Source organism: Haliotis rubra, unplaced genomic scaffold, assembly GCF_003918875.1.
Source record: "Haliotis rubra isolate DU_JTF1 unplaced genomic scaffold, ASM391887v1 Scf112, whole genome shotgun sequence".
Classification (NCBI taxonomy): domain Eukaryota; kingdom Metazoa; phylum Mollusca; class Gastropoda; order Lepetellida; family Haliotidae; genus Haliotis; species Haliotis rubra.
Genome location: NW_025765026.1, coordinates 638,296 through 652,920, shown reverse-complemented (window position 1 = coordinate 652,920; position 14,625 = coordinate 638,296). Strand labels below are relative to the sequence as shown.

The 14,625-nt window shown below is 42.0% G+C and overlaps 1 protein-coding gene across 1 annotated transcript in view; it reads left to right on the top strand.

Annotated features, from left to right (window-relative positions):
* LOC124289541 (A disintegrin and metalloproteinase with thrombospondin motifs 7-like) overlaps positions 1-14,625 on the top strand; it is a 135,334-nt gene that overhangs the window by 13,481 nt on the left and 107,228 nt on the right. The window contains 1 exon segment of the mRNA XM_046726123.1: positions 8,721-9,094. Within this exon segment, the coding sequence (XP_046582079.1) occupies positions 8,721-9,094 (374 nt within the window).

The following is a 14,625-nucleotide window of genomic DNA, read 5'->3' as shown; positions in this document are numbered from 1 at the left end:
ACAGCTACACCATACTCACACAGCTACATCTACAGCTACACTCATACCCTGCAGCTACATCTACAGCTACATCATACCTCCACAGCTACATCTACAGCTACACCATACTCTGCAGCTACATCTACAGCTACACCATACTCACAGCTACATATACAGCTACACCATACTCTGTAGCTACATCTACAGCTACACATACTCCTGCAGCTACATCTACAGCTACACCATACTCACAGCTACATCTACAGCTACACCATACTCACAGCTACATCTACAGCTACACCATACTCACAGCTACATCTACAGCTACACCATACTCACAGCTACATCTACAGCTACACCATACTCACAGCTACATCTACAGCTACACCATACTCTGCAGCTACATCTACAGCTACACCATACTCACAGCTACATCTACAGCTACACCATACTCTGCAGCTACATCTACAGCTACACCATACCCACAGCTACATCTACAGCTACACCATACTCACAGCTACATCTACAGCTACACCATACTCTGCAGCTACATCTACAGCTACACCATACTCACATCTACATCTACAGCTACACTCATACTCCTGCAGCTATATCTACAGCTACACCATACTCACAGCTACATCTACAGCTACACCATACTCTGCAGCTACATCTACAGCTAAACCATACCCTGCAGCTACATCTACAGCTACACCATACTCACAGCTACATCTACAGCTACACCATACCCTGCAGCTACATCTACAGCTACACCATACTCACAGCTACATCTACAGCTACACCATACCCTGCAGCTACATCTACAGCTACATCATACCTCACAGCTACATCTACAGCTACATCATACTCACAGCTACATCTACAGCTACACCATACCCTGCAGCTACATCTACAGCTACACCATACTCACAGCTACATCTACAGCTACACCATACTCACAGCTACAGCTACACCATAGTCACAGCTACATCTACAGCTACACCATACTCACAGCTACAGCTACACCATACCCTACAGCTACATCTACAGCTACACCATACTCACAGCTACATCTACAGCTACACCATACTCACAGCTACATCTACAGCTACACCATACTCACAGCTACATCTACAGCTACACCATACTCTGCAGCTACATCTACAGCTAAACCATACCCTGCAGCTACATCTACAGCTACATCATACTCTGCAGCTGCATCTACAGCTACACCATACTCACAGCTACATCTACAGCTACACCATACTCACAGCTACATCTACAGCTACACCATACTCACAGCTACATCTACAGCTACACCATACTCACAGCTACATCTACAGCTACACCATACTCACAGCTACATCTACAGCTACACCATACTCACAGCTACATCTACAGCTAAACCATACCCTGCAGCTACATCTACAGCTACACCATACTCACAGCTACATCTACAGCTACACCATACTCTGCAGCTACATCTACAGCTACACCATACTCACAGCTACATCTACAGCTACACCATACCCTGCAGCTACATCTACAGCTACACCATACTCACAGCTACATCTACAGCTACACCATACTCACAGCTACATCTACAGCTACACCATACTCACAGCTACATCTACAGCTACACCATACCCTGCAGCTACATCTACAGCTACACCATACTCTGCAGCTACATCTACAGCTACACCATACTCACAGCTACATCTACAGCTACACCATACCCTGCAGCTACATCTACAGCTACATCATACTCACAGCTACATCTACAGCTACACCATACTCTGCAGCTACATCTACAGCTACACCATACTCACAGCTACATCTACAGCTAAACCATACCCTGCAGCTACATCTACAGCTACACCATACTCTGCAGCTGCATCTACAGCTACACCATACTCTGCAGCTACATCTACAGCTACACCATACTCTGCAGCTACATCTACAGCTACACCATACTCTGCAGCTACATCTACAGCTACAGCTAACCATACTCTGCAGCTACATCTACAGCTACACCATACTCTGCAGCTACATCTACAGCTACACCATACTCACAGCTACATCTACAGCTACACCATACTCTGCAGCTACATCTACAGCTACACCATACTCACAGCTACATCTACAGCTACACCATACCGCAGCTACATCTACAGCTACACCATACTCTGCAGCTATATCTACAGCTACACCATACTCTGCAGCTACATCTACAGCTACACCATACTCACAGCTACATCTACAGCTACACCATACTCTGTATCTACATTTCTCCCTAAGATACGCCTACGTTTGAACCTGTACATACCCATGTACACACACGTGCATACAGACACTCGGACATGCACACACTCGCGCGTATGCAGAGACACTCACATGTACACATACACATATGAACACACGTGCACACGCAAATAGGACACAGGTGCGTAAATGCACAATCATGGACAGAAACATTCAGAGTGAGTGAGTGAGTGAGTATGGTTTGACGCCGCTTTTAGCAATATTCCAGGAATATCACGGCGGGCATCACCAGAAACTGGCTTCACACATTGTACCCATGTGGGAATTGAACCCGGGTCTTCAGCGTGACGAGCGAACGCTTTAACCACTAGGCTACCCCACCGCCCCTTGAATTCAGAAACACCTACACAGAAACACTTTCACCCACATACCACTCTGCACATACACCTACACACGTCCAAACAGATATACATTCCCGAACTTCAAGGCTTTGACAGTGCCAATTCAATGTCCAACTATTTGGAAACACCCGCGGAAGAATCCCTGTTAATTTCTTTTAGTACAAACTTGTCACGGTTTGCCGTGTGATTAGCAGCTGAAGAACGAAATGGACTAAAGAAATGTGTACATTTAATGGTGTGATGTCATGGCGTGGAAATCTTCGCGTGGTGTTACTTCAAGAGCTGTCATCGTGGCCGCGTGGTTATGTAACTCTACCTTGCCCAATTAGTCATAAGCAAACGTAAGAAAAGGAGTTGTCACCCAAGGAGGTTAGTCACCCTTCTGTTTGTTTTGAATGGTTTGTTGTAAATACACCATCTGCGACCCTGGTAGGTGTGCATCTTCCAATTAAAGTCCTACAGTAGTTACCGTAATAGACGTGCTGCTTGCGATAAAAGCCCTTCTGCAGTTACAGTGATAGACGTTTTACTTCCAATAAACGCCCTTCTGCAGTTATAGTAATATGCGTTTTACTTCCAATAAACGCTCTACTGCAGTTGTAGTAATAGACGTTTTACTTCCAATAAACGCCGTCTACTGCAGTTACAGTAATAGGCGTTTTACTTCCAATAAACGCCCGTCTGCAGTTATAGTAATATGCGTTTTACTTCCAATAAACGCTCTACTGCAGTTACAGTAATAGACGTATTACTTCCAATAAACGCTCTACTGCAGTTATAGTAATATGCGTATTACTTCCAATAAACGCCCTACTGCAGTTACAGTAATAGACGTATTACTTCCAATAAACGCCCCCCATCAGTTACAGTAATAGGCGTATTACTTCCAATAAATGTTCCTTCCATCAGTTACAGTAATAGGCGTATTACTTCCAATAAATGCCATCCACAGTAATAGGCGCAGTTACAGTAATAATAGACGTATAATACTTCCAATAAATGCCATCTACTCAGTTACAGTAATAGGCGTATTACTTCCAATAATTCCAATAAATGTTCCCATCAGTTACAGTAATAGACGTATTACTTCCAATAAATGTTCCCCATCAGTTACAGTAATAATTACCCAATAAATCCATCAGTTACAGTAATAGACGTATTACTTCCAATAAACGTATTCCCAATAATGTCCCCCATCAGTTACAGTAATAGGCGTATTACTCCAATAAATGCCATCCATCAGTTACAGTAATAATAAATGCCATCCATCAGTTACAGTAATAGGCGTATTACTTCCAATAAATGCCATCCCATAGGCGTATTACTTCCAATCAGTTACAGTAATAGGCGTATTACTTCCAATAAATGCCCCATCAGTTACAGTAATAGGCGTATTACTTCCAATAAATGCCATCCATCAGTTACAGTAATAGGCGTATTACTTCCAATAAATGCCATCCATCAGTTACAGTAATAGGCGTATTACTTCCAATAAATACTTCCAATAAATGCCATCCATCAGTTACAGTAATAGGCGTATTACTTCCAATAAATGCCATCCATCAGTTACAGTAATAGGCGTATTACTTCCAATAAATGCCATCAATCAGTTACAGTAATAGGCGTATTACTTCCAATAAATGTTCCCCATCAGTTACAGTAATAGGCGTATTACTTCCAATAAATGTTCCCCATCAGTTACAGTAATAGGCGTATTACTTCCAATAAATGTTCCCCATCAGTTACAGTAATAGGCGTATTACTTCCAATAAATGCCATCAATCAGTTACAGTAATAGGCGTATTACTTCCAATAAATGTTCCCCATCAGTGACAGTAATAGGCGTATTACTTCCGATAAATGTTCCCCATCAGTTACAGTAATAGGCGTATTACTTCCAATAAATGCCATCAATCAGTTACAGTAATATGTGACAGGGAAATGTTACACTTGGATAACAACAGTTACAACTCATGGAGTACTCACCTGATGTAATCTTAAGCTTGAAATTCTAGTTTCGTTTCTATTTTATAGTAAAGAAACGGTTTTAATGATCTCTCATGCACTTTCTTTGGAAGGGGTGTCAGTGTTCGTAGCATCAATTACTAGCAAATAGCAGTATTGATAGTAATTTGTTTGGTTTCCGTTGCATCCTTCACGTGGAGCAGCAGCTTTCTTTGTTACCAAGTCACATGCTCTCCATTCACTCGAATTAACTGAATTAATCGGTAGTCTTCGAGTCACCAGGAGCTTCTTTCCGAAAGGGCTATAGTGGTTAAATCCCCGGTTCGACACCCCACATGGGTGCAATGTTTGAAGCTCATTTCTGGCGTCCCCCGCCGTGGTATTGCTGGAATATTGCTAGAAGCGGCGTAAAACTGGAAATGAATGTGGGTTGCAGCTTCGTGGGTGTACGAACCCGGGTTATCTACGTGACAGGGGAATACTTTAACCAATAGACAGCCCCTCCCCCGTTGCTGCCTGTTGAATGCAGTGGTATGTGGATCCCCTCACGAGCTGCAGATTACAGCCTATGGAACCCGTTAGCTTGTAATCTATATTATAGTACTACGTTGTGGGGTTTTAGAAACTCACTGCGAAGATCCTAGTTATAAAGTTTGACAAGGCGCACGTGTGTGTGTGCGTGCGTGCGTGCGTGCGTGCGTGTGCGTGTATTATCGCACTCATAGGATGTGCATAGGTGCTCATGCAGTCACCCACTGGACAGCCTTGTCCAGATTTGGTTAATGGCACACAAGAGCTTAATTAGTACTGACCGACATTTAGAACAACATTCTCTTGCTCATATATGAACAAACAGGACTAGTTTTAGGCCGCTATTAGCAATGTTCCTGCATTGTACAGCCCAAATTGGGCTTCACACATTTTGCCCTTGTGTGGAATCGAACTCGTGCCGTTGGCTTGAGGAGCGAACGCTTTAACAACTAACTTACCTTACAGTCCTCCCCAATGTGACAGTAGTAATGACACGGTCTGAAACGATATGAAAAATTATTACTTGTAAACTACTATGGCTAATACAATTTGGTTTGCGGATACGAACGAATACCTCATGCTTTACGGCTGTGTTGTGTTTTGACGTTACTGTCGATAAAGATAGGCGTTTCTGTTGATTGATACGAATGAACAGCTCATAACACTGACTTGAAAAGCGTCACTGAGTTGCGTCGTCGACGGCTTTAGTGTATTGTATGTTGGCAGCTACTTCAATATCTACGTGTTGGATGCTTCTAGCGGCTACTGTTAGAATTATTGCCCGTAAATTGATTGAAGGAACTTGTATAAGCTGTACGGTATGTTGGCAGCTACTTCAATATCTACGTGTTGGATGCTTCAAGCGGCTACTGTTAGAATTATTGCCCGTAAATTGATTGAAGGAACTTGTATAAGCTGTACGGTAATGATGGGCGTTGATACTTCAATATCTACGTGTAAGATGCTTCAAGCGGCTACTGTTAGAATTATTGCCCGTAAATTGATTGAAGGAACTTGTATAAGCTGTACGGTAATGATGGGCGTTGATACTTCAATATCTACGTGTTGGATGCTTCAAGCGGCTACTGTTAGAATTATTGCCCGTAAATTGATTGAAGGAACTTGTATAAGCTGTACGGTAATGATGGGCGTTGATACTTCAATATCTACGTGTTGGATGCTCAAGCGGCTACTGTTAAATTATTGCCCGTAAATTGATTGAAGGCTACTGTTAGAATTATTGCCCGTAAATTGATTGAAGGAACTTATTATAAGCTTGTATAAGCTGTACGGTAATGATGGGCGTTGATACTTCAATATCTACGTGTAAGATGCTTCAAGCGGCTACTGTTAGAATTATTGCCCGTAAATTGATTGAAGGAACTTGTATAAGCTGTACGGTAATGATGGGCGTTGATACTTCAATATCTACGTGTAAGATGCTTCAAGCGGCTACTGTTAGAATTATTGCCCGTAAATTGATTGAAGGAACTTGTATAAGCTGTACGGTAATGATGGGCGTTGATACTTCAATATCTACGTGTTATAAGATGCTTCAAGCGGCTACTGTTAGAATTATTGCCCGTAAATTGATTGAAGGAACTTGTATAAGCTGTACGGTAATGATGGGCGTTGATACTTCAATATCTACGTGTAAGATGCTTCAAGCGGCTACTGTTAGAATTATTGCCCGTAAATTGATTGAAGGAACTTGTATAAGCTGTACGGTAATGATGGGCGTTGATACTTCAATATCTACGTGTAAGATGCTTCAAGCGGCTACTGTTAGAATTATTGCCCGTAAATTGATTGAAGGAACTTGTATAAGCTGTACGGTAATGATGGGCGTTGATACTTCAATATTCTACGTGTGAAGGAACTTGTATGCTGTACGGTAATGATGGGCGGCTACTTCAATATCTACGTTAGAATTATTGCCTACTGTTAGAATTATTGCCCGTAAATTGATTGAAGGAACTTGTATAAGCTGTACGGTAATGATGGGCGTTGATACTTCAATATCTACGTGTTGGATGCTTCAAGCGGCTACTGTTAGAATTATTGCCCGTAAATTGATTGAAGGAACTTGTATAAGCTGTACGGTAATGATGGGCGTTGATACTTCAATATCTACGTGTTGATGCTTCAAGCGGCTACTGTTAGAATTATTGCCCGTAAATTGATTGAAGGAACTTGTATAAGCTGTACAGTAATGATGGGCGTTGATACTTCAATATCTACGTGTTGGATGCTTCAAGCGGCTACTGTTAGAATTATTGCCCGTAAATTGATTGAAGGAACTTGTATAAGCTGTACAGTAATGATGGGCGTTGATACTTCAATATCTACGTGTTGGATGCTTCAAGCGGCTACTGTTAGAATTATTGCCCGTAAATTGATTGAAGGAACTTGTATAAGCTGTACGGTATGTTGGGCGTTGATTGCCCGTAAATTGAAGAGAACTAGCTGTACGGCAACGTTATGACAAGAGAACTAGGAATACGGCAACTATGACCCAGGAATCCCGTTTCACAGAACAGACAGGATACGAAACGATTTTGCGAGATTAGGGAATGGTTCTAATTATCCCTTTAACGAAACACGAAATATGTCCCAGGCAATTATGAAAAGATGCGTCTGGAGTGGGGTTTTGTAATACCAGCCTCATATTTATCCTGACATTTGAATGTCATGTTACAAACATTAAGTACAATACTACACGTATCTCGGGGATGATGAAAACCGAACGTCCCACGAAGCGACGGGGACGGCATAGATCACCTATCAGTTGGGATATTTCGGTACTCAACAAACAGGAATATGTGCATCGCGTAGTTGAAATACGCTTATTAAACACGATATTAATTGATACGGCATTGATGTACATACGTCTCATGACAGAAGAGAGAATGAGGTTTTTACGCCGCTTTTAGCAATATTCCAGCAATATCACGGCGGGGGACACCAGAAATGGGCTTCAAACATTGTGCCCATGTGGGGAATCGAACCCGGGTTTTCAGCGTGACGGGCGAACACTTTAACCATTAGGCTACCCCACCGCCTCTCATGACTGAAGAATAGATACTTTGTTCGATACTTTCACATAGGGAAACGATTGGCATCTGTGCAGTGATCACTCAGGCGTACCAGAAATATATTACAGTAGGTTCGAATCCCAGATTCGCCCCACTATGTGTTTTGGTTTGTCCGAATCATACCAATATTAGTGGTAAACGTATATTGCCTGCATTACGCCTGGCTTTCCTCCTACTGTGAGTCTTTTTTCAACTGATACTGTTCAGAACGACGTTAAACCCATCTCGCTCACTTTTCACCAATGTACCAGCATGATATTACGCATATTTAAATATATTGTAATATTGGATACCATAAAATGCAGCTTTGAGTTGATTGTAAAACTTAATAACAAAAGCGGATTTCCAATGCGCTTATAAAGATTCTGTCTGTCCTGTACTGTTTATTCGTCTCAAAAGTATTTCGAGTTAGCGAGGTCCCACTGTCAGTTATTCATGTGCAATCATTCCAAATAATCTGCCATTTTCTAATGCATTTTTTTTCCAGAAAACTTTGCTCAGAACCTGGATGATTACGAAGTGGTAATTCCAAGCCGTGTTAGTTCAGATGGAGAATTTTTAACACACACATTACACGCACATCATAAGATATGGAAGAGAAGTGTAGATGAAGAAGCAGGTGCGTCTTCTGATGACGTCATCCATTACCAGATTCCATTATCAGATAGGACGTTACAAGTCAAGTTGCAGGTCAACAGTAAGTTGCTCACGCCGACGACGGTCGTGGAAACGAGAACAGGAAGATATAAGAACGTGTCGGATTCTATGTTCAAAACACTTGATCACCGAGGATGTCATTTTACTGGTCACGTGACAGGGGAAGACAACTCTAGAGCAGCGATATCTGCGTGTGGGGGACTGGTAAGTACATTTGTTAATTGTCTTTATCTATTTTTATGATATTATGTCTATGATGTCGTTTTCAGATAAAACGACGTTGTGGACGTTCCTGACAAGCTGTCAAAAGACCGAGTACATTTAGGCAAACTCGTTGTAAATTTGGGCCAAAATTTCATAGAAATATTAATCTTGGCTATGCAACCCCACTTTCAAAGAGGGACGTTGCCTTGTGTGAATTATTGTGACGTTTATTTGGCATATTTGGCCGTTCTAAGCCTTGTTAATATATTTCAGGGTATGGCGATTTTATTGCATGCATGATATACTTTGTTGCATAACACTAACATATACTTTACTAAAGTAACACCATCTCTATATAATCTTCAAAGATTCACATTGTCCTATTTTCTGGCATTCACATATTATTCGCGTATGACCCTGACCCTGTTGTGATGGGTTGATGCCAGTAAATGATCCTACGCGTGATACAGAACGGCTATGGATCTTGACACCTTCACTTGACATTTGAGAATAGAATTCAAAATGTCCCACCACTTGAAGTTCAACTCACTTTTAAACGAGTTCATTCAAGTGATCCCTGTCCTATTTATGAACGATAAGATTGAACGTCAAAACTTGTTCACAATCAGATATCATGTGCCTTCACAGATTATGCAAACACGGGCCACATAACACTGTTTTTGTCCATCTATCGACATCCAGACGGTTCATCCTTTCTGTGCTAACACCAGACGTCGCTGAAACCTCATGTCGCGTCTTGCACTGTGTTGCTAGATTTGCCAGTGTGCTGTCAAAGATGACCACAATTAAAACAGTTATCTCCCCTGATAGACCTAACGTTCGGGCAAACGCTGAGTGAATTTACTCTCCTTGCACATTCAATACTTCCCGCCAGTTCTCGTTCTGTCACGAAATTGTCGTCTGCTCCCTCGTATTCTATTTGTGGTGCATGATAAATATTTGGATTTTAGAAACTGTATAAAAACACATGTCTGGCCCATTATTTCTAACGTTTTATAAACAGTGAAATCCTGGGGCCATGATGTCATCCGAGAAAACCTTCAAGATTGGTCACGATTGCTTCTTGACTCTTGCAAGGCTTTTGCACCCTTAGACTATCAGTTACTCTTTGTGATACCGCCAAAGGCAATGTGGCAATGATCAGCCAGATAAACAGTAATTCTAATATTTCATCCCTGCGTAGAATATTTGCATTGATTACACTTTGCAAAGAAGGAAGGGTGGACATTTATATGTACAAGATCCGTTCATGGATTCATGAATTATGTCTGTAAGTTCTCATACAGTAGATATACTTACCATGCTAATTACGGGTCCATATCAATGGCCACATTGATACTCAACCATGACTAGATATGAAAACGTCTGTGTTATGTCAAACAACGAGTATTAATTTCCCCAAGTATGATTTGCACTTGTTAATTTGTTAAAGTAGAGGATGTGTGTTCACAGAGGTAGGATGTGCCGCGAGTTGCCAAGGGCACAGACGTTTGAAGAGTGCGAGATTTTGTCCCGTTCAAGCCATGGAGGCTTCCCTCCAGGGCATCCCTCGAGGTCATCCCTCGAGTTCATTATTTGTATTTTCAGACGTATAACCCCTCACCACAGACTGACAGTTATCACTTGTATAATTGATCTTGTGTTGATGTCACTCTACAGTGTGAGCTACTGATCTTTCTCTTCGCATGGACATAATAAGGAAGTGGAAATCTGTATGTCAGCAGTATTTTCAAATGCCTCTTAAGATACCTTTACTTCATCACTTTCAACGGAAATGTTCTCACCAAATGGAAAGAAAATACCGACAAAGGCCCCATGATCACGACGTTAAAAACCGTATTAAAAAATCAAACAAAAACATTGAAGAATTTGAACAAATCGTCCCGATGATTGGCATATCGTGACAAAACTTGCTATGTCCAAAAAAATTGTATGGCCATGAGACATTTTGTTTTGAAAGCGTATAGTGCATCGTCTAATGTTCCAGCTGGTTTGGGGGGCGGTGGGGTAGCCTAATGCTTAAAGCGTTGGCTCGTCACGCCGAAGACCCGGGTTCGAATCCCCACATGGGCACAATGTGTGAAGCCCATTTCTGGTGTCCCCCGCCGTGATGTTGCTGGAATATTGCTAAAAGCGGCGTAAAACCAAACTCAGTCAGTCAGTCAGTCAGTCCAGCTGCTTTGTAACATCACAAGCTGTTCCTATACAGACCTCTGTGGACAGTATCCTGAAGTGTGCGGGCTCACAGAGCATATGGTGAAACCGCAATATTTTACCTTCCTCCTAGCCCTGTCTGAAATGCAAATCCATAAACTAAGCTAGTCCAGATTTTCCTCAGGTTCTGAGGGGCTCCTTTTTAGTTCAAGTGGTGTTGTTTAGTTCCATCACAGTATTTACCTTAAGTGACTAAGCGTTAGTCTAGTACTGAACTCGATGTGTTAAAATATGGCTGACGTTGACTGAGTGTCATGTACCGGTCCCCTAGTTGTGTAGTTGCCAGCCATACTTTCTTGTGACTAGGGAATACATGTAATAGCTCCTCGTTGACTAAAGAACCTAGCGTTAAATCTAGAGTTGCGTCATTTAGGGCTTTAGTATTGCAAGCTCCGGACAGAAGGGTGAGTGAGTGAGTATGGTTTTACGCCGCGTTTAACGATATTCCAGTGATATCACGACCAGGGACACCAGAAATGGGTTTCACACATGGACAGTCGAACCCGGGTCTTCAGCGTGACGAGCGGACGCTGTAACCACTAGGCTACCCCACCGCCCAAGGGCAGAAGGGACAGTAAGGTGGTTCAGGGGCGGTGAGACTACGTCGAACTTCTATAATATGAGCAACCGCCGTCAGAAGGTAACGGAGACTTCTTCGCCAGCCGACTAACGCGATCGGGTGGTCAGGCTCGCTGACTTGGTTGACACATGTCATCGGTTCCCAGTTGCGCAGATCGATGCTCATGCTGTTGAACACTGGATTGTCTGGTCCAGACTATTTACAGACCGCCGCCATATAGCTGGAATATTGGACTAAACTCATTCACTCACTTACTCACTCTTCGCCAGCCAACAAAAGAGCTGTTATCTGAATCTTTTTGAGTATATCTTTTTCAACAATGTCAATCTCTTTGTCAATGTCTGTATCTACATCACGAACTTGAAAACATGGCTTTGTCAACTCATATCTGCTTGGGAATACTTGATACATCAATGGTACGTTGTGAGGCAACTGCGTGTGTTTGGGGGCTACCTGCGGATTTTATATTCCTTTTTTTAATTTCTGTCAGTTTCTGTGTCTGCAGCAATACGTTTAGCCCTTGAAGAACATGTCTCGCGAGTTTGAAAATACATCTCCAATAATATCGTGACCTTACTTATTTGTGAGTGTGCATGCTGTTTAACATTAAGACAAATCTCTTTTTTGTTGTCTTATTGTCATTCGTGCCAGATCCACCGCACTCCAAGCATGCTGATGTGAGTAATGTCAAAACCTTTTATACTCAGGTCTTCTTTTAGGAAGGACATTTTTAATATCTTATTTGCTTTCATTTTTGTTGGCAAGGTTGCGTAATCGAGGGAGTGTAGACTCATCTTAAAATAACAGTTTGAAATGGTAGCGTTAAGTGTGCAGGTCAGAATCCCGATTCTGAATTAGGAACATACATGTATACTGAAACTGTTTTCACATTTCAATCGCTGCGTGCTTTAGCTGTTGTTTTAGTGTTGACTCGCCAGGAGTAAATGTTAGCGACATAGAGATTGCCGATGGGATAGCGTTAACACGGTGGCTAACACAAAGATGCCTGAGTTATCTCCGCTATCTCACGCCTGGATCACACCAGGGGGCGCTATGTTTCTACAACCTCTTCACTAATCGTGATTCCGGAGTGGGAATTTGTATTTTGGCATGCTGAAATTATAGATTTATAGTGTGGACGTTTTTTTCTCTGTACCTGATTCAGTTTGACAAGCTGCAATTGTGGATTGTTAAATCCAAGAAAAAGCAGTTTCTCCCTGTTCTGTTTCTGTTTGTCTTGAAGGGGCAAGAAGTATCCTTGAACTGCCGAGACAAACAATTAAGAAATAGTTATCTACAAAAAGTGCAATGTCCTTCTGTGCAATCCATTTTTAAATGCCTGGTAAAGATTCGGCGCCTAATTTTTTCATCTCCTAAACAATCCATACTGGATTAATTGAAGGAATAGAGCTGGGGATCTGTCTCTGTCATATCAAAGCAGGCAATAAAACGGCTCCCATTCCCCGTATGCTCAATGCCGATCCTAGACTAACAACTAGTCTCTGAAATGAATATATTTTACAGATTAAACAATTGATAAATTATAACCATGAAACATAATGACATGGAGCCTAGAGACGTTCTTAAACTGTGGAAATCTAGACTTGCATGGGCTCTCTTGGATGTATTTGTTTCAGGGTCTCTATGACAGATTATTCCGAACCCTATTGTGCTATTCTGGACGCCATACTGCAGTACGTTGGATGCCATTAAATTTTACTTCCTATGTTTATTATTTCTATGTTTAAATTTATTTTTCGTGACAAATCAATAAGATCCTTGGACATAAGTCCTAAAAGGCGTGTTTGTGCATTATATGTGAATTCCCTCTCTAATTTACTTGAACCAGCTGGGTATAATTTTATGACTCGAGATTTCTTACATTGGATGTCAAGACAAATTAAGATACATGCTGGATGCCGGGGAAGGAATGGGGGAGGAGAATGTTGGCACACTCATTAAACTGAAGTGATACTGTTTCTGTGAATGATACGGTATGCCAACTACCTACTGTCCCCTACAGCAGTGTGTGCACATTTTATATAATACGTCGTTACAGGAAGATTTAAATGTAAACGCGTATAGGGTTCATTCTGTGAGAGACACAATAGTGGGAGTGAGACAGGGGGAGATATGTGACCGATATTTTTCAATACTTGACGGGATGGACGACTATGATCGCCGAGCGTCTGCGACCCTGTGTGACCTCCTACCTGTGATACCTCTAGAAACCCGACAGGCGGACGACACGTGAGTGACGTTATAGACGTGACCTCTCACCTCACCTTGCAATCAGCTGTTTTCCAACACGTTGGTTTAAATGTTTGTGCCAACCCTTTCCATTATACGTGACTGTGCATCAGGTGGTCTTAATGCGGGGCGAACGAGGGGCTGAGAGTGGAATGCGGACAGTGCAAGGGAGATAGTGATAGGGAATGAACCCCATTCTAGACGTTCGCGTGATTTACCTGAATGCGGAGTGATCGGGACGCTAATCGGCGTCGGGCCACTGTGTCAGTGAAGAATGAGATGAGAGCGACAGGTGTGTTGACCTGTGTCAGTAGTATTGAGGTTATAGCCGTGTTTATATTGAAACATTAATGATAAGGAAAGAATGAATGAAGAAGAGTTTAATCAAACTAATATATGAACTTTCAAACTGTTACTTGTACCATGTACGTATGAAGTGACAGGGTAAGAAAATGCAATGTATTTT